Source organism: Sporobolomyces koalae (assembly GCF_050403365.1).
Source record: "Sporobolomyces koalae JCM15063 DNA, S_koalae_JCM15063T_v1_ctg1, whole genome shotgun sequence".
NCBI lineage: Eukaryota > Fungi > Basidiomycota > Microbotryomycetes > Sporidiobolales > Sporidiobolaceae > Sporobolomyces > Sporobolomyces koalae.
The window spans coordinates 528,740-548,703 of record NW_027481770.1 but is presented as its reverse complement, the minus strand read 5'-3'; the positions used below and the strand labels follow the sequence as shown (position 1 = coordinate 548,703).

The 19,964-nt window shown below is 56.4% G+C and overlaps 4 protein-coding genes across 4 annotated transcripts; 2 read left to right on the top strand and 2 right to left on the bottom strand.

Annotated features, from left to right (window-relative positions):
• Positions 1-420: 420 nt before the first annotated feature.
• Positions 421-8,029, top strand: URA2 (bifunctional carbamoylphosphate synthetase/aspartate transcarbamylase; the record flags this gene model as incomplete). The annotated part of the gene is made up of 10 exons (XM_076675281.1): positions 421-730; positions 804-2,105; positions 2,170-2,200; positions 2,269-2,785; positions 2,859-3,380; positions 3,448-3,629; positions 3,698-4,989; positions 5,064-7,333; positions 7,399-7,821; positions 7,931-8,029. 10 exons carry the CDS (start codon positions 421-423, stop codon positions 8,027-8,029), a joined length of 6,948 nt encoding a protein of 2,315 aa, XP_076537365.1.
• Positions 8,030-8,580: 551 nt separating this feature from the next.
• Positions 8,581-13,121, bottom strand: JCM15063_003359 (uncharacterized protein; the record flags this gene model as incomplete). Its single annotated transcript, XM_076675280.1, has 12 exons — positions 8,581-9,022; positions 9,091-9,611; positions 9,675-9,971; positions 10,073-10,344; positions 11,348-11,826; positions 11,897-12,021; positions 12,086-12,181; positions 12,244-12,415; positions 12,478-12,509; positions 12,577-12,728; positions 12,822-12,991; positions 13,066-13,121. The coding sequence occupies 12 exons, from the start codon at positions 13,119-13,121 to the stop codon at positions 8,581-8,583; spliced, it is 2,814 nt and encodes a 937-aa protein (XP_076537364.1).
• Positions 13,122-13,263: 142 nt separating this feature from the next.
• JCM15063_003358 (uncharacterized protein) lies at positions 13,264-17,661 on the bottom strand (the record flags this gene model as incomplete). Its single annotated transcript, XM_076675279.1, has 11 exons — positions 13,264-13,499; positions 13,570-13,688; positions 13,750-13,927; positions 13,990-14,394; positions 14,464-14,741; positions 14,805-14,894; positions 14,961-15,747; positions 15,812-15,880; positions 15,962-16,787; positions 16,853-17,143; positions 17,221-17,661. The coding sequence occupies 11 exons, from the start codon at positions 17,659-17,661 to the stop codon at positions 13,264-13,266; spliced, it is 3,720 nt and encodes a 1,239-aa protein (XP_076537363.1).
• A 107-nt stretch (positions 17,662-17,768) lies between these two features.
• On the top strand, positions 17,769-19,471 carry JCM15063_003357 (uncharacterized protein; the record flags this gene model as incomplete). The annotated part of the gene is made up of 5 exons (XM_076675278.1): positions 17,769-18,022; positions 18,100-18,532; positions 18,598-19,017; positions 19,093-19,176; positions 19,247-19,471. 5 exons carry the CDS (start codon positions 17,769-17,771, stop codon positions 19,469-19,471), a joined length of 1,416 nt encoding a protein of 471 aa, XP_076537362.1.
• Positions 19,472-19,964: the final 493 nt, after the last annotated feature.

Here is a 19,964-nt window from a genome sequence, read left to right as displayed (position 1 = left end):
GCCTTGGTAGCATGCATGATCTTGCATGCAAACATCGTCTTTCACTCGTCTGCGTTTTTTCTCCTCTCCTCGAGAGCATTTGCTCTTCTCTTCGCACGCGGCGTCGCGTCTCGCTTCTAGTATCGTCCTTTCTGTTCAGCGTGTATTCCGTATGGGTCTGGTCGTCGTTCCCGTGAGCTTGGGGCTCATCAGCGTCGACAGCGTGTGAATTTGACGTCCCGATTTTTTTTTTTTGCGTGTGACTCTTTCTGCTCTTTCTCTTCTTTCTCCTTCTCCTTCTCCTCTCTACAACTGAATGCGCTGAGCGCCCCCACACAACTACCCAGAGGATTTCATTAGACCTCCTGCGGCACCCGGCACCTCAGCCTCTCTCCCCCACACGTCATACGCGAACTTTCTCCGGTCCAAAAATCTTGCACCATGGCCAGCACTCCTCCGGCACTCGACCTGAACAACCCTGCGACTCAACGAACTGTCTCCTCGATCCTGCCGAGCCGCCCTCCTTCCCCCAGTAGCCGAGGACTGCATAACAGGCCTGTCCAGTCGATCACTTCGCCGCCTTCCCAGGAGATCGCGCAGCTCTTCCAGGGTGCGGGTGCGGCTCTCAGCGGCTCCGCTGGAGCTCAGGGACCGAACAAGATGCTGCTGGAGCTCGCGGACGGTTCGGCTTATGAAGGATACTCGTTCGGAGCCGAGAAGAGTATCGCGGGAGAGTGTGTCTTCACGACCGGTCAGTCTTTCCTCTGCTCCTGCTATTCCGGAGTCGTCGTTGCTGACGTACTGTCAATGTTGCGTGCGTGTAGGAATGGTTGGATACCCCGAATCTCTCACCGACCCTTCATACGCTGGACAAATCCTTGTTCTGACGTACCCCCTCATCGGTTCGTACGGTGTTCCGAAACGCCCTGCTCCTGGCACGAACCCCAAGAACCTTCCTCGCGAGTTCGAGTCGTACAAAATCCACGTCGCCGGTCTCATCGTGGCCAACTACTCGGGCGCGGGAGACGATTTCTCGAACCATGAGGCGTTCTCGAGCCTCTCCGACTGGCTTAAGGAGGAGGGTATCCCCGCAGTCTACGGCGTCGACACTAGGGACCTGACCAAGAAGCTTCGGGAACGTGGCAGCACGATCGGAAGGATGAGTGCGAGGAAGCAAGGTGTCGAAGAGAGTGAAGGAGCCGACTGGCGGGAAGCGTACGACTCGCTCGAGTACCACGACCCGAACCGAGACAACCTCGTCGCTGCGGTTTCGACCAAGGAACCTGTTCTCTACCATGCCGACGAGGGAGTGACGCCCCTGCAACACCCTTCTGGTCGCCCTCTCCGAGTCCTCTGCGTCGACGTCGGAATGAAATACAATCAGATCAGGTGCTTCACGAAGCGCGGAGTTGAGCTCAAGGTCATTCCGTACGACTACGACTACCTCTCGCCGTCTGAAGAACCCTTCGACGGTCTCTTCGTTTCCAACGGACCTGGTGACCCCGCCACGCTCAAGTCGACGACCGTCATGCTCGCGAAAGCTATCGAGCGCGCCGCTTTCCCGATCTTCGGTATCTGTCTCGGTCACCAGCTCCTCGCGCGTGCTTCGGGCGCTTCCACTCTCAAGCTCAAGTACGGTAACCGAGGTGCCAACATCCCCTGTACCTCGCTCGTCAGTGGTCGCTGCTACATCACCTCGCAGAACCACGGATACGCTGTGGACACCCAGACGCTCCAGACCGGATGGAAAGAACTCTTTGTCAACGCGAACGACTCTTCGAACGAGGGTATCTACTCGACCGAGCGACCGTTCTTCTCGGTTCAGTTCCACCCCGAGTCTGCGCCCGGACCCCGCGACACCGAATTCCTCTTCGACGTCTTCATCTCGGCGATCCAGAAGAGTCTCGATGCTCAAGCCGAAGGCCGTCAATTGACTGGCCCTGTCGAGTTCCCCGGAGGAACTGCTGCCGAGAACGCAGCCAAGACTCCGCGTGTCGATGCCAAGAAGGTGCTCGTTCTCGGTTCCGGAGGACTTTCGATCGGACAAGCTGGAGAGTTCGACTACTCCGGTTCGCAAGCGATCAAGGCTCTCAAGGAGGAAGGCATCTACACCATTCTTGTCAATCGTGAGTCCATCACTGAATATGATAATAATGCTTTGCCTAACCTAACGATTGTGATGATCTACAGCCAACATCGCGACCATTCAGACGAGCAAAGGGTGGGTTCTATCTCATTGAGTACCAACGAGATCCTCAGTTGTTGATCATCTCTCGTCTTGCTTGTCAGTCTTGCCGACAAGGTCTATTTCCTTCCCGTCACGGCCGACTCGGTTCGCAAGGTTATCAAGCACGAACGACCTGATGGTATCTACGTCACCTTTGGAGGACAAACCGCTCTCCAGGTCGGTATCCAGCTCAAGGACGAGTTCGAGGGACTTGGCGTCAAGGTTCTCGGTACCCCGATCGAGACGATCATCATGACTGAGGATCGCGAGCTCTTCGCCAACGCCATGGAAGAGATCGGTGAAAAGTGCGCCAAATCGGCTGCGGCCAACTCGGTTGCCGAGTGTGTCGAAGCCGCCAACGACATCGGCTACCCGGTCATCGTCCGTGCGGCCTTTGCTCTCGGAGGTCTCGGATCCGGCTTCGCCTACAACGAGAAAGAACTCGTCGAACTCTGCACCAAGGCGTTCGCCACCTCTTCCCAAGTCCTTGTCGAACGTAGTATGAAGGGCTGGAAGGAAATCGAGTACGAAGTCGTTCGTGATTGCCGAGACAACTGCATCACGGTCTGTAACATGGAGGTCAGTCGCTGCTTCTTTCAGGTATCAGCCCAAATCCGTTTACATGAATCTGATCGATATTTTCGCTGTGCAGAACTTCGATCCTCTCGGTATCCACACGGGAGATTCCATCGTCGTCGCTCCTTCGCAAACTCTGTCTGACTCGGACTACAACATGCTGCGCACCACCGCTGTCAATGTCATTCGCCACCTTGGCGTCGTCGGAGAGTGCAACATCCAGTACGCCCTCAACCCGTACTCGCAAGAGTACTGCATTATCGAGGTCAACGCCCGTCTGTCGCGTTCCTCGGCGCTCGCCTCGAAGGCAACTGGTTACCCGCTCGCGTACACGGCTGCCAAGCTTGGTCTCAACATTCCCCTCAACGAGATCAAGAACTCCGTCACGAAGAACACTTCGGCGTGCTTCGAACCCTCGCTCGACTACCTTGTTGTCAAGTTCCCCCGATGGGATCTCAAGAAGTTCACGCGCGTTTCGACCGCCCTCGGTTCCTCGATGAAGTCGGTTGGAGAGGTTATGGCCATCGGCAAGACTTTCGAAGAGACCATTCAAAAGGCTATTCGATCGATCGATCCGTCCTTCTCTGGATTTGCCAAGGTGAGCTTCAGTATCCCGCAGCATTTCAAGCGCTTCTTGTGCTGACAAATCGCGAAACGTTGCGCAGAACCCCTTCCCGATGGAAGAAATCGACGAGGAGCTTAAGCACCCGACCGATCGTCGCATCTTCGCCATCGCCAATGCCCTGCATGCTGGACGCTCTGTCGAGGAGATCCACAAGCTCAGCAACATCGACAAGTGGTTCTTGCGCAAGCTCGAGCACATTGTTCGCGTTGAGAAGACTGTGCAGTGCGTGCCTTGTCGCTTGCCTTCTGTCATGCGCGGTTTCTGACCTGAGCTTGCTTGTTTCGGTTCAGGCAATACACCGCTGCTCAACTCCCGCCTGCTCTGCTTCGTTGCGCCAAGCAAGTCGGTTTCTCCGATGCTCAAGTTGCCAAGGCCGTCGGCTCGAACGAGCTTGCTGTTCGTCGACTCCGTACCGACTACGGCATCACCCCTCGAGTCAAGCAGATCGACACGGTGGCTGCCGAATTCCCCGCGTTCACCAACTACCTGTACATGACCTACAACGGTGCTGGTCACGACGTCGACTTCAACGACAAGGGAATCATGGTGCTCGGTTCCGGAGTGTACCGCATTGGATCTTCCGTCGAATTCGATTGGTGTGCGGTTCGCGCTATCCGCACTATTCGCGACCGAGGCTTCAAGACCGTCATGGTCAACTACAACCCCGAAACGGTCTCGACTGACTACGACGAGGCTGATCGCCTCTACTTCGAGCTCATCTCGCTCGAGACGATCCTCGACATCTACGAGGCTGAGACCTCGAGCGGTGTTGTCATCTCGATGGGAGGACAAACCTCGAACAACATCGCCCTCCCCTTGCACCGCCAGGGCGTGAAGATTCTTGGTACTTCGCCCGAGATGATCGACATGGCCGAGAACCGATACAAATTCTCGCGTATGCTTGACCGACTCGGTGTCGACCAGCCTCTCTGGAAGGAACTTTCGACCCTCGAAGCCGCTCACGAGTTCTGCGCCAACGTCGGTTTCCCGGTTCTTGTCCGACCGTCGTACGTCCTTTCCGGTGCCGCGATGAACGTGGTCTATTCGCGTGACGACCTCGACGCATACCTCAACCAAGCCGCCGCTGTCTCGCGTGACCACCCGGTCGTCGTGACGAAGTACATTGAGGAAGCCAAGGAAATCGAAATGGATGCCGTCGCCCTCGACGGAAAGATGGTCATGCACTACGTTTCGGAGCACGTCGAGAACGCCGGAGTGCACTCTGGAGACGCCACCCTGATCCTGCCCCCTCAAGATCTCGACCCCGAGACCGTTCGCCGCATTGAAGTCGCCACCGCCAAGATTGGTGCGGCGCTCAACGTCAGTGGACCTTTCAACATCCAGTTCCTCGCCAAGAACAACGAGATCAAGGTCATCGAGTGCAACGTTCGAGCGGCGCGATCGTTCCCCTTCGTATCGAAGGTCACCAACGTCGACGCCATTGAGATGGCTACCGACATTATGCTCGGTCTCCCCGTGCAACCCTACCCGACTCTCAACCTTCCGAAGGACTATGTTGGAATCAAGGTTCCTCAGTTCTCGTTCGGTCGATTGGCGGGAGCCGATCCCATTCTCGGTGTTGGTGAGTGCTCATTCCAAATTTATACCTGCCACTCTACTGTGACAAACATCTGATCATGTTGTGCGCTTGTGCAGAGATGGCATCGACTGGTGAAGTCGCTTGCTTCGGTAAGGACAAGTACGAGGCGTACCTCAAGGCCATGCTTTCGACCGGTATGAAGATGCCGAAAAAGAATTTCTTGTTCTCGATCGGCCCTTACAAGGAGAAGCTCGAGCTGCTCCCGGCGATCCAGAAGCTTCACTCGCTTGGCTACAACATCTTCGCCACCAGTGGAACTGCCGACTTCCTGCAAGAGCACGGTCTCCCTGTCAAGTACCTCGAAGAGCTCGAGGACGATGGCACCGAGAAGAAGGCGCAAAAGTCGGAGTACTCGCTCCGAGAGCACATCGCCAACCACATGATCGACCTTTACGTCAACTTGCCGTCGAAGAACCGTTACCGTCGCCCGGCTACGTACATGTCGAAGGGTTACCGCTCTCGACGAATGGCTGTCGACTTTGCTGTTCCCCTTGTCACGAACGTCAAGTGCGCCAAGCTCCTCATCGAGGCTATCGCCCGCAGCCCTTCGCTCGAAGTCTCGAGCGTCGACTTCAAAACGTCTCACCAGACCCTGACCATTCCTGGTCTGATCGACTCGCGCGTCTTCGTCCCCAACGTTGTCACGCCCAAGTCGGCCGATTTCAGCAAAGTCAGTCAAGCGGCCCTTGCCGGAGGCTTCACGACGCTCCAAGTCCTTCCTTCGGGCGTGGCTGGAGGTGTTGAGGACAGCTCGAGCCTCGAGATCGCTCGCGACAACGCCGCTGAGTCTTACTGCGACTACTCATTGAGCGTTGTCGGCACTAGCGAAAACGCGGCTCAACTCTCGGGAGCGCTCGTCTCGGCCGCTCGCACTCTCTTCCTTTCTTCGCACAAACTTTCCGCTTCGACGGACAAGGTCTCGACCGTCGCCCAGCACTTTGCCGCGTGGCCTGCCAAGAAGCCCATCGTGACTGATGCGCGCACGACCGATCTCGCTTCCGTCTTGCTCCTCGCGAGCCTTCACGGTCGCAGCGTCCACATCACGAACGTTCAGTCTGAAGCCGACCTCCTTCTCATCGCTCTCTCGAAAGAGAAGGACCTCAAGGTGACCTGCGACGTCTCGATCTACTCCCTCTTCTTCGCTAAGGAAGACTTCCCGGGCTCGACCTGCCTACCATCGAAGAAGGACCAAGCCGCACTCTGGCAGCACCTCGACACGATTGACGTCTTCTCCACGGGTTCTCTCCCCTACCGCCTTGCGACCGAGCTCAAGGAGACGTACTCGCCAGAAGCCGGTCATGAGGAGTCGATCCAGCTCCTGCTCTCGGCCGTGAACGATGGTCGCTTAACTCTTGACGATCTCACCGCTCGTCTCTCGGACAACCCTCGTTCCATCTTCGACCTGCCTGCTGCGTCCGAGGACACGTACGTCGAGGTTGAGATCAGCCGAACTCTCGTTGCGCCCAAGCGCTCGTACTGGTCGCCTCTCGAGGGCAAGAGGATCTCTGGCGCGGTCCACCGTGTTGTTCTGCGCGGCGAGACCGTCTACCTCGACGGAGTCTTCGTGTCGAACAAGCAAGCTTCCGGTCGCGATCTCTCCGCCTTCGCTGGCGCCAGCAAAGCCGAACGCAAGGCGCGCTTCTCGGTTTCTGCCAGCCGCCCTTCGATGCAGTCTCTCGGATTCTCGAACAAGCCGTACGACTCGACTTCGACGCCGCTCTCGCCATCGATCGCTCCTCCCGCCAGTGCGGCTCGATCCCCCAAGCTTGGCAGTAGCAGGTCGCCTCGCCTCGATGCTTCGTCTGACCCTTCATTGCAACCGAGTCTCATGTCTTTGACCAGCACTCCGGCTCTCCTGCCTTCCTCGACCGCTTCGTCGACTGCTTCGCTCCTCAAGCTCCTCTCGACCGCCAGCCGCGCGTACAACCGTCGTCACGTGCTTTCGGTTCGCGCCTTCACCCGAGACGACCTTCACGTTCTCTTCGGCGTTGCTTCCGAGATGAGGATGCTCACCGAGCGAAACATCCCGATCGACATCATGCGGGGACGAGTTCTCTGCACGCTCTTCTACGAGCCTTCGACTCGCACTTCGGGATCGTTCGAAGCTGCGATGGCTCGCCTCGGAGGATCGACTGTCGCAGTCACTCCCGGCATGTCGTCGGTCGTCAAGGGAGAGACCCTTGCCGACACGGTCCGAACTCTTGGCTGCTACGGTGATGTGATCGCCCTTCGCCACCCTGGAGTCGGCAGCGCTCAAGAAGGAGCTCGCCACTCGCCTGTCCCGATCATCAACGCTGGTGACGGCATTGGAGAACACCCTACTCAGGTATGTTTCATTTTGACTACGCGGCTCAACCATCCTGATACTGAACTCTCTTGCTATTGCCACAGGCATTCCTCGACATCTACACGATCCGTGAAGAGCTCGGTACCGTCAACGGTCTCACTATCACGATGGTGGGTGACCTCAAGAACGGACGCACGGTGCACTCGCTTGTGCGCCTTCTGTCGCTGTACTCGGTCACGCTCAACTTTGTTGCACCGCCCGGTCTCGCGATGCCCGAGTCGGTCAAGCTCGAGGCAGAGAAGGCTGGTATCACCGTATTTGAAACGCCTTCGCTCGCTAGCGTGATCGCCAAGACCGACGTGCTTTACGTCACTCGCGTTCAGCAAGAGCGCTTCTCGGACCTCGCCGAGTACGAGCGGGTCAAGAACGCGTACGTCGTCAACAACGAGGTGCTCGCTGGTGCCAAGGAGCACTGCATCGTGTTGCACCCTCTTCCTCGCAACGCCGAGCTGGATCCCGAGGTCGACGTGAGTTACTTTTTTCGTTCGACGACTCCTGATTTGCGCAAGTACTGACTCGTTCCCTTTTCACGTACGCCCCTTGCCTTCTCGCTCCTCGCTCCTCCTCTACAACCAGTTCGACCAAAGGCGCGCCGCATACTTCCGCCAGATGCGATTCGGTCTCTTCGTCCGCATGGCTCTCCTCGCCCTCGTCGTCTCTCCTACGACCAACTAGACTCTTTCTCCCTTGGTTCTCTCTGCAAGCCCTTCTCACAGCATTCTTTAGATTTCCGAAAACTCCCTCTTCTCCGATTTTCTCGGGCTTTTCTACAGCGAGCGTGTCATCCTTTTATTTTCTGCACTTTGTTTTCCTTGCATTACTATCCAGGAAGGGTTCGATTCAAAGCACATGTTTGTCCGTCGCAGAACAACCCGTTGCGAGCATTTAAAAGTCCCACTTTTACGCGAACTCGCAAATATCGCACTCACAGGAGGAAGTCCGCTCTTGGACTGTTAAGAAAGGAGCCGATGAGGCGAGCGAACGTTTGAGGACGGACGGCGGTCGACTCGACTGATTGGAGAGAAGCTTTCTTTCTCCAGTCGATAGCTCTGAACGACGTCGTCTGCTGGTCCGACTCAACCCTCGCTCTCTGGGCGTCGCCCCATTTTCTGTTTGATTGGGCCGAAAGCTCGTTCCGAGAATGGAAAGGACAACAACATTTCTTTACACAGTGAGTGCGGCGCAGAGAGCGTGTACATCTCTCTGAATCACGATTAGAAATATGATCAAGCAACTTGCGACTCGTGCTGTTCTGCGTTCCACACTTCGACGAGTTTGTCCATGTCTTTCTCAGTCGCTACGCTGACGACTTCAGTCTCCATGGCCTCCTTTTCCTGTTGAGATGCTGAGGGGGAAGCTTCGATCGCTTCTTTGACGAGTTTGTGATCTCGACGGGCGAGGTTCGCAAGTGCTTGTCCCGGTCCGAGGAATACGAGGCGTCGAATTCCGTGAGCAGTGGGGAGTGCGTTGATGCAGGTCGACCAGCGCACTGGCAGGGAGATTTGGTCGACCAAGTTCGCGACGAGCGCCGAGGGCGACGTAATCAACGAAGCGTCGAATCCCGAGACGAGCGGGACTGAAGGAGTCGAGAGTTTGACTGCGCCACATGTCAGCGCGTGGTGCATGCCACCCGCCGCAGGTTTCATGAACGAGCAGTGAAACGGTGCACTGTGAGTCAGGCGGAAGGAGGACGTTAGTGGAATGCCAATTGCTAGAAAAGCATGCAAACGACTGACGAGACTGGCAAGTCGGCCGCCCGGCTGGCAATCTCGGATTCTTTCAAGAGTTCGCTCGCCCTCAAGATTCCGTCTCGACTTCCGGCAAGCACGACCTGGGACCTCGAGTTGAAGCTCGCGACTTCGACCGTTCCCTCACTGCCTTCTCGGTTCGGCCTCGCGGTGCGAACCTGGCGGACAATGTCGGTCACTTCGGCATGGGTGCGGCCAGGATTGAGCACGAGTGCCGACATCTGACCACGCTGGGCCGCAGGTGCGTCGAGTTCAGGTGAGAGACCAATCGAGGGAAGCGACAAGGCGTAGTGGGTGAGGAGACCGTGCAAGCGAGTGAGCCGCACACCATCGGCGAACGAGAGCGCGCCGGCAGCGACCGCGGCGGAATACTCGCCCGAACTGTGACCAAGCACGAGTGATGACGAGTCGACAACTGAAGACGCAAGTTGCGATTGGAGCGTCCGGAGGAAAGCGATCGAGGTGATGAGAATGGCGGGTTGAGCATTCGAGGATCGAGTAAGTTCGTCCTGACGACTCGACACTTGGTCAGTTATGGGCGTAAGACCGAGTCCAGGAGAAGAGAAGCTTACCTGTGGGCCGTCAAACACGATGTGCTGCATCCGAGCTTCTTTCCGTCGAAGACCCTCTGTCTCGTCGAGCATCCTGCCGAGCTCGCCTAGTTCGCCGTCGAGCTGGTCTAGCCGCAAGCTTTTCCTCCATGCCTCAAAGCCGGCGAGGGCGTCTTCTGCCTCGGCCCAGACTTCTTTCCCTTTGCCCTTCTCGCGCAAGAAGTGGCCCATGCCGACGTACTGCGAGCCTGATCCGGGAAAGAGGAGCGCATGTTTGGGTCTCGTGGTCTGTGCACGGTACGACTCGAGGGGAATTGCCTGAGGAGCAAAAGTGGAAGAAAACGTCGTTCAGTCAGGGGGATTTTCGTCACGGGACAGATCGGACTCGACGATGAGCAGAAGAAAAAGGGGGCACGAACCGGTGAATAGTCGCCGCCGCTCCACAGTCGCTCGTTGGCGATCCTGTTGCGCCGCGATCTCTGCGCGTTGCCGTTGCCGTTGTCATTGCCGGGGCTGCCGGTACCCGCTGGGGCTGCTCGGGTCGAGCTAGTTGATGCACGGTTCGAGACGTCATGTCGGGACGCGCTCCGATACCGCGCGAGGTATCCAGGATCCGACCAGGTCGGGTTGTCTAGAGATAGAGTGGGAGTGTCGGCGGACGGGTAGAGAGTGCTGGGATGCAGGGCGGCGGCTGATGAAGTTGAAGGTGAAAGCGAAGCGGGGAAGTGCGAGGCGGCGCGGCGCGATGGGCGAGGCGCGCTTGTCGCGGTGAGAACAGGGCGACAGGTATTAGCTGAGCGCATCATTGGTGCGTGGTGAATGGGCGCGAGAAACCGGATGCGATCGGAAGGGAGGGCGGTCGAGTGATTTAACCGGCAACTGAATCGGTTCGACAGCCGGGTACGGGAAGGTGTTTCGATACGAGGTGAACGGCTCGCAGTAGTCTTGCAGAAGTATTTCCGACGGTTGCGATAATCGGCCAGACCGATGTGGGTGAACCGAGGCCGACAAGGTGTCGACTAATAAGCGACAATTGCAAGTGGGGGATTCCGACTCAAGAGTTGACTCGTCCTAGGCCGCTATCAGGTGACAATGTCGTAGTGCGAGTATGTGACTGTGAACAGCGAGGCTGGATCTGTCGATTCAAGCCGTAGACGCTCGTGTCGACTCGGGTAGAAGAAAAGCCGCGGGCTACGTAAAAAGCCGAGAATAACGCGTCGGAAGTTTCCGGGCAGTCCACGCTCGCGGGAGACGATACCCGCCGGGGCGTCTCCGAACCTCGAGCTTCCAAGTTCCGGTGCCCAAGTGCTGCAGACCACGCCGGTCTTCTCTCTGACCGGAGCTCGAACGAGTGCGTTGCGTAACGTCAATGCGCTCACTTTCGGTCAAGGATCAAAATCTGCATGAGCCGCGACCTTCGTGACAATGCCCGCTCCAACTCGCACAGCCAGACAAACAGTACCCTCTCCCGTCGAGATTGCACCTAGCGCCTACTACTACGAGTGCTAGCCCGTCTCGACGCATGGCTCAAACCATCGTCCGAGCTCGACTCACTCTCGCTGCTCCTGTCGGAGGCTTGCAACAGGGCTCTTCGCCCTGAAGAGCGACGACGACCCAGGGCGTATGATTCTGACAGGATCAAGTTGCTGGGTGAGCCGTTTTATGGGAGGAAAACATCGAAGCCTGCGACTCACGCGCGGGATTGCTGTTCACTGTCTTTTCCTGATCTTGAGGAATGTTGGTCCCACCATTCTGACTGGCACTTGCGGTCCGAGTTTGCGCTGGTGCAGCCGAGTTGCCACGTCGCATGCAGAGGCAAATGCCAACTACCGCGAGAATCCCTACGACGGCGATCCCTCCGACCACTCCGGCAAACACGGGCGTCTTCAGCCCCATGATCTCGCCATTCACGAACGTCGAAGCGGTCGAGGTCGCGTCAGAGGTCGCCGAGCTCTTCTCCTCGGCTGGAGTTGCTGGCGTAGCGAGAGAGTGCGCTGACGACGCCGTGCTCGAAGTAGAGGACGAGGTCGATGTGTCGGACGGAGACGTCGGCGATTCGGCACTGCCCGGGCCCTCGACACTGGCAGCAGAAGTCAGTGCTGGGATATCGGTCGGTTTGGCTTGCCCGGTTCCGGTCGGGGATCCATCAGCCTGGCTAATCGTAGATTCACTGCTGCACGAGCTCGTCCAAAATGCATTGAGTCGCTATTGCCGGCGAAAGATGAGTGTAAAGAAGTACTAACCCGACGTCCGTACCATTTGCTGCAGGGGCCTTTCCACCATTACCGTCGGGACAGAATGTGAGCGTGAAGCCAGGGTCGCCTTCACTCGGACACAGCATGTCGACAGTCGTCGTACTTCGGTCTTGCTGTGCACACAGTCCGCCCGTGAGCTTGACCTCAGGCCATACCTCCCATGTAAAAATCACTCACAAAGTACGCATAGGAATTCTTGCAGGGAGTCTTGAAGTAATCATAGCCGATGATCATCCCTGGTGTACAAGTTTCCGAGTTGCCATAGTCTCCCGTCTGTCCACGACCATTTTGAGTGAGTAGCGTTCTCGTCCAGCAAGGGAGAGGGCAAGGCGTACGCAACATTGGACGTTCGAATCACCGACGTGAGCAAAGCATGCGCTGGAACAACCGAGTGTCACTCCGTAGGAATCCTTGAGCTTCATTTCCTCTTGAGGGCATCCGTCGAGGTCAGGAACGCATTCGACTCCTGTACAGCTCTTGGCTTGCGGCTTGACTCGCGTCGGAACACTGCGGTCGAGCAACATCAGCATCACGAACTGCTCAGTGAGACAAAACAAATGGTCCCGTACCTCCAGCCACCTCCATTCTGCAGATTGTACACCTGCAGCAAGTATACAACAAACTTAAGTGCGGTATCAGACCAGTCTTGTACTCCTGGTCATACTCACGTCGTATTGGGCATTCGTGCTCGATTTGAGCCGAAGCTCGAACGCAGTCGATTCGCCGAGCGCTCCTTCTCCACAATTCCATCCACCAGCACACCCTCCAGCAACACAGACGAGGAGACCCTCTGTGTTGGTCATGCACCCTCTCCTTGCCCCTAATCATCGTGACACCAAAAGAAGAAGTAAAGAACGAATGGATCAGTCAAGCTCTGTTCAGGAGTTGTTGACGAGTTACCAAAGGTACTGACAAATCCTTCCTTTCCAGGTCGAAGGCACTGTGATCGAGTGTTTCTTGCCTGGAGGCGCTTCCCACCCAGCTTCACCCGTGTACGACTCTGTGTTACCTGGAAACGCAGAGACAGCGGGATACACGTTGTAGTCGCATTTGTTCTCGACGACGATCGTCCGTTGACCGTGCCTGTCGAGACAATGCGAGAGAGGGCTCCCTATAAGCGGCGACTCACGCCTAGAGTGAAATGGGAATCGACTGACGAGTGACGGGGCAGGAGAAGCACCGATGCGATCAGCGGCAATGTCAAAGGAAGCATAGTGTACGCAATTGTGTGATTGTCAATAAGGCTGGAATCGGTCGCGCAAAGAGAGAGAGAGAGAAAGAGCATCGAGAGAAGCGAGAAGAGGTCTGAGGCTCGCGCTCGGATCTCGCTCCGGCGGAAAATCCGTACTTGGATTTCAGTAGGGCATGAGCTTTTTCCTCTCCGTAAACACCTCCTCGCCGATTCCCTGGTCACCAGCATCACCGTCGTCTTCCGCCATTTCGTCGTCGGACATTGGTGCTCCGTCGAGAAACGGATCGAGATCGGTCCGGATCCTGAGGCCCTTCTCGAGCAACAAGTGGTGAAAGTCTCGCAATTCGGTCGACCGATAGACTGATCGGAGGGTGGGCGAAAAGGGACGAAGGTAGAACTCTTAAAATGGTAGCAACACGATCAGTTCTGACAGGTTCTAGTTATTGGATCGTGACCCCAGTCTACTGACCTTTGCACCATGGACATTCTTGCAAGGCGCGATATATGAGAGCTTTAGCGCGTGAAAGTTCGCCGATGCGCACCTCGAAATCGATGTAAAGGGTCCAGATCGAAGGCGAAGACTTGGTTCTGGGACGAGGGAAACGACATGTCAGGCCCGTATGTATACGTGAGCACGAGAATGACTCACTGTGGGTTCTCGACAGCACGATCGAACAAGTTCCGCACGGCCCAAACATTTTGCGATCGGACATCGAGGTGTAGCTCGGCAAAGACGGCAAACAGGTATCCTTGACTTGCGACGTCCTTGTCTCGGAGGACTTTGCTTTCAAGTGTTGTGCGTATCCGATTCTGAATCTTCATCCTCACTGCACAATCAAGCTCGTTTAGTTCGTGGTAAGCAACATAGAAAGGAGACACTTGAGCGTACGCTCGTTGTGGTAGAACAGTGATAGGAAGACGGTGTTGTTCTTGTACACTTCAATGGCGCGCTCGAGTAGATCGCGTAATTGTCCTGGTCTGTAAGCCGCCCTCGTTGAATGTCGGTACAGCAGCTTGGCATAGAGCATGTACACCTCTTCATGCTCGGCGGTGCCGCTTGCATTGATGCATTCGAGCCGGAACAGTTGACACTCAAGAATCTCGATAGCCTGGTCGAGACCTTGCGTAGTGTACGCAAGCAGCGCTGCAGAATAAGCGAAGTGATTGCGGTTTCGAAGAATAGATTGAGTGGCGCGGGGCTGGAACGCTGCTTCTAGTTGCGTCGAGTAGTACTGGCGCGCTCGAAGCAATTCGGTCGTCGAGACCGGCGCCCCGCGAGGGGTAACGAGAGAAGCTATTCGGGAAGAGTCAGTCAAAAGAGAAAAGCGCATTTGCGACCTATATCAGCGCCTCGACGACTCACCGAGATCCGGCTTGTCGTTTGTCGTTGCTGAGACTAGGATTCGGGTCGAAGATTCCGCGTTGCCTTCCTCCCACTCCATTTCTGCCCACGATCTCCACAGCAGGGGTGCGTCGATCCGCTCTTCCGGCTTGAACGAGCTGGACATGGAGAGCGCCGTACTGTACACCTGACGAGCATCTTGGATTTTGCCTCGTTGTCGCTCGATGCGGGCGTAACCGTCCCAGAGCGCAAGGTTATTCCTTTCATCTCGAAGGACCAGCTTGGCTGTCTTGACAGCTCTGATCGCGTGAGGACTCGTCAGTTCGATTCTCACTCGATAGATTGATGTGATCAGGGTTTACCCTTTGGGACTCTGCACGCTCTCGAAAGCGAAGAGAGCTAACGTGATAAACGGATCCTGAAGGACCGTTCTCAGCAGACCGAGCGCGTTCCTGAAACATGCAGAACATGGTTAATCGATGCGGACGATCGGTTTCGCAATGTTGCCAGAGACATACCTGGCAGCCTCGACATCGATATCTTCTAGGTCCTCCGGACGCAACGTAGCGAACCACCTGCCCTTGCCCTTGGGCAACAACATCTGATCGATCACGGCGGGACTCGCACTGAAAGGGGTCTCGAAGGGCGTTCCGAGGGCATTTCTACGTTCCGGGTCCATGGCCTCGCCATGAATCGTGTCGAAATGTGACAGGGCGGCTTGGTTCTGAGGCCAGAAACGTTTCACGAGACTGGGCCGCTCGACGAGCTCAGAGTGAATGAACGAGTCGACGGTGAACGGGGTCGAGGTGGGAAAGTCCGGCGGGACGAAGGGTAGACCGAGGAAAGTGAAGAAGGCATACGCGAGCTGAAGTTTCGAGTCTGGTGCGTGTACCACGAACATGAAAGAGCGGAGATCGTCAAAGAGGACGATTCGGAAAGGATCCTCCGAGTCTTCAGGGTCGGTTGCGCGGGCAGGCCGTGAGAACGTGAGAGCAGCTGTTCTTTCCGAATGTGCCCATTTTTCGAAAGCACGCGCGTCTGGTTCCGAAAGTGGCGACCCAGATGACGGCTCCGAAGCCGGAGCGTCGCTCGGAAAGTCTTCCTCTATTGAATGGGACCAACCCCTGGCGGTCGATTCGCCGATCCGGGGAACTTCGCTGTCCCAGAACTCTTCCAGCTCGTCCACTACTTTGTCTGTCCACTTGCGTCGAGGCGCGTCTGGACTTGACAGTGACAGTGACGACGGTCGGAAAAGATTCAGTTCGACGATGGCTTGGAATGCAGCGAAGGCTCGCTCGGAGTAACCTGAACATCGGCGAGAGCTTCGTCAATCAGGGCAGAGGTTCCATGAATAGGGCGAATGCCTTACCAGCCTGTCGAAGCATAAGACATAAGCGGAGGAACAGATAGATTGCGTTTCCTTCGACTGCCTCGAGCTCTGTAGGGAGGCGAAAGTCGTTGAAAAGGCAGAACCGACAGATATCAGCATCGATTCTCTGTGCGGTATTGAAACACTCACCATTCGACCCGATATCCTCGCGCAACATTGCCAGCATGAGCACATCGAGGCATTCTTCAAACACCTCGACGACATCTTTGACCGAGAAATTGACCCAACTGGTCTGTCGCCACGAGACGTACTCGATCCAGAGTCCTGTCAGATCCGGGTGCTCCCTGAGCACGTCTCGCCACCGTTGCAGAACCTTCTTTGGGTCTTCGACCTGCGCAGCCGCCCGCAGGTATGCGAGCAGCAATGGTTCTGCGTCTTCATTTCCTTCGATCGCCAAGGCGCGGGTTAAAATCGCGAGTTTGATCTCGGCAGTACTGGTCCTCTCGTTGTGGCTGAGGGCGCGCTTGTACGATAGCGAAGACCCGACAAAGCTCCTCTGTGCAACCTCGTCTTGAAAGTCGACAAAATCAAGCCAGCCCTTGATGTTTTTGGGATCGTCCCGCAGCGCTCGATCGAGCTCGATGTTCCTGCGTTTCAGGTATTCGTCTTGAGACTCGCCTCCAGATATTCCTAGGGTCCCGAACTCGTCTAGATCGTTGTCCTCCTCTGAATCGGAACCGAGGTCCGCCGTGTCCACGAGACCTGCGATCGAACGATATTCCGTTCCTTCCTCGTGTTCGAGCGTTGCGAGCTTGTCCGCGTGTGATCGTTCTGACCCGAACGCAATGAAAGGTGCATCACTGCTGTCGTCCACGAGGGCCGGAGGTGCAGGTCCCGGCTCGGGTGATTCGCCAAGGATCTGCGGTTGGGCAGGTCGACGCGGTAGGAGCGCTATCCGCTTTGCATTCTTGTCATTGAGGTGTCGGGCAGACGAAGGGTCGACGTAGCGAGGAGTCTGTGTGCAACGACGAGGCAGAGTCAGATCAATGCAGAGTTCGGTACCGAACCGAGGGAACGGACCTTGTAGCGATTCAAGGGCGCGATTTCGACCCCTCGACCAGTGTACGCAGTCTCGCGCGTGATGCGAAGACCCTCGTTCAGGCCGAGCACTCGTCCAGCCCCATCGCGACGGTACCGCGGGACATCGCCTCGATGTAAGCCTCCGTACGCAATGTTGAGGTCATCGCCCTTTCTCGATTCGTAGAACAGCGGCTTCTCCTTGCGCTCCTGGACGATTGCCGGTCCGAGGTGGGACGAGGGTTCGAGGGTCAGTGCAGATTTTGACGGACGAGCTGCTTCACGAGATTGGCTCTGCTTGCTCATACAGAGCTTTCTGTCAGTCTGCTGGCCCGGAAACCCTGTGAAAGTGAACCGTTGCCATGACTGACCTTGGAAGAGTCCTTGTGCCGCCGATGGCGGTCCCGGTCTTTGCTTTCGTCGGTCTCGCGCGAGCTACGATCCCGTTTCGTGCGGTGCGCTTCTTGATTCTTCTCATCTCTGGCTCTCCGAGAGCTGTCAGATCTAGACTTGTGCTCGCTTTCCCGGGTCGAGCTCTTGCGATCACGATGTTGGCGCGACGACGACGACTTGGATCCGCTCGATTTCGCTGATCGTTCGCGCACCGGTTCGAGCCCAATCTCGGCTCCAAGCTGGTCCAGAAATTCGCTCGCTCTTGGTCGTTTCCGTGGCGGTGGTGATCGTTCGTGGCGGGGCGGCGATCGGGTCGGAAACGAGGAGAACGCAGGCGGGGCAGGTTTGCTGGGTGCCGCTTCCGGTTCCGGGAATGATGAGAAAGAAGGTGGAGGCGGCCTCGTCCCGGATCCTGTCATTCCGGCCCAGTACCAAAGCGAAAGAGGTTGCCGAGTCGGTTTGAGAGATGAAAGTAGGTTTCAGTTGAATCGCACAGCCTTGTTGCTCTCATCTCGCACTTACGCCTATGCCGCCTACAAATTGCGACAGCAATCATGCACGGACTGCACTGATCGCCTACCCTGCTTCGCAAAGCTACGTGGTCGATTCGCTCCGAGAAGCGTTCGCTCAACAACTGCCGCAGTGGACTTTGGCAACGAGCAGAGACGAGCTCGATCTGGACCAAAGACCAGATTTACAATGGTCAGATTACGACGAGCTTGACTGGGACTGGGCAATGGACGAGTCTCGATTGCTCAACTCGTTCGCGATCCGCAAAGCGCAAGTCCGCATTTCCCGCTCTTTGTGACCTCTCGGGTTCAGGAAACCCATTGACACCCTTTTGGCTCGTATTGTAGTCTTATTCGCAAGTCGAACCTGTCACATACGATAGCCCTGTACCTGTCCAAGAACCCAGACTCGCCCCTGCGCAGTGCCGCGCCGAAAACTTTCCACTTCAACTGCTCGTTCGCCGACGAACTCGATGAACTCCTCATGGACGACCTGTACGAAGTCGAAGAGTCATTTCGTGATGCCGAAGAGAACGGCAAAGACGTCAAGTGGTGGATCCTGAAGGCCGCGCTCGCAGACAAGGGCAACGGCATTCGACTCTTTTCGACAAGGCAAGCGCTCGAGGACATTTTCCAAGAGTTTGAACCCGAGAGCGACGACGAAGACGAGGAAGAGGAGGACGACGACGAAGATGCCGGAAGTGCAACGCCGGCCCGAGCCGCCCTGTTCGGAGCCGACACGAGGGTCGATTCGACCCAGATGCGAGAGTGGGTGATACAGGTCAGTCTCATTTGTCGCTACGATCTGCAGGTACAGAAACAATCTCTAAGACTACGATGTTCCAGGAATACATTGCCGAACCCCTCTTGCTCGATCCAGCACCAGACTCGAACGAGAACGGGACCAAGTTCCACCTGCGTGTGTACGTCGTGGCAGTCGGTGGACTGCGCGTCTACGTGCATCATCCTTACCTCGCGCTGTTCGCGCCCGTGCCGTACGCTGCTCCAGAACCGGCAGCAGCGACAGGCGACTTTGATCTCTCGTCTCACTTGACCAACACGTGCCTTCAGACCTCTGTCCTCGGAGAAGATACCCCTCAGGTCAGCGTCGGGTGCTTGCAGGAGATGGCAGACAAGGTCATTCTCAGTGGGCCAAGCAAAGGGCAAAAATTGAGTCAGGACCGGATACGAGACATTGAGCGAGGAGTGAGGGAAACCGTCAGCGAACTCTTCAAGGCAGCGATTGGTGCTGGATCTTCGTTCCAGGTGAGTGACATCGTCTCGTGGAAATTTGACCCGGCCTCGTCCATTCCTGACTTGCACGAAATCCCGATTCATTAGGTTCTTCCGAACGCGTTCGAGATCTTTGGAGTTGATTTCCTCGTCGATTCGAACTCTCAAGTATCCCTGCTCGAGGTCAATGCGGTAAGTCGTACCGAATCTCGCTCTTGGAGGGCCCATCACTGACGAGTGGAAACCTTTCTCGTCAATCTAGTGCCCGGATTTCGGACAGACGGGCGAGTCTCTGCAGTCGATCATCTCGAACCTGTTTCAAGCGACGATCAAGGTTGCCGTCATACCCTTTTTCGCGGCTACACGAGGCGCCGAGGTGGACTCGAAGGAGGAAGCCCTCGACGAGGCATTTACGATGCTCGATATTGATGGCAGGGGGCGAGGGTTGAAGAAAGTCCTTGAAGTAGAGGTTAGCAAAGCTTGGTAGTGGTAGCTGGAGCCCGCGCACACTGCAAGCGCTAGATAGCCAAAGCGTTCCCGCTCACCAGCATGGTCGCAGTACTCGGACCGCCAAGCGAATTATTTTGAGATTTTTTGGTTCGAGTGTCCAAGGCTAGCTACCAGGCCCATCTACTGAAGCCCAAGAAGTACTACATAATGAGAAGGGCGTCCTGACCGTTTCGTAAATTCTTTGCGAAGGCAAGGCGAAGGGCAAAAATTGACCAAGGCAAGTTTCGTTCGGCGTGCTCCTTCTCTTCCTACACATCACATCTTCCGACAAGTCTCTCAACGCGCCTCGAGCATGCTGCAAGTCTACAAAGGCTAAATCTACATCCACAAAGGATGGTTTACACTGCTACTGCGCCGTCTGAGGCAGGACGTGTTTGCTTTGGCTTTTCTCGTGAGCACCCAGCCCTTCCGAATTTCTCGGGGCTTCCCGTAGCTGACAAATCCGCTCTTGATCGTTTCACAGTTCTCGT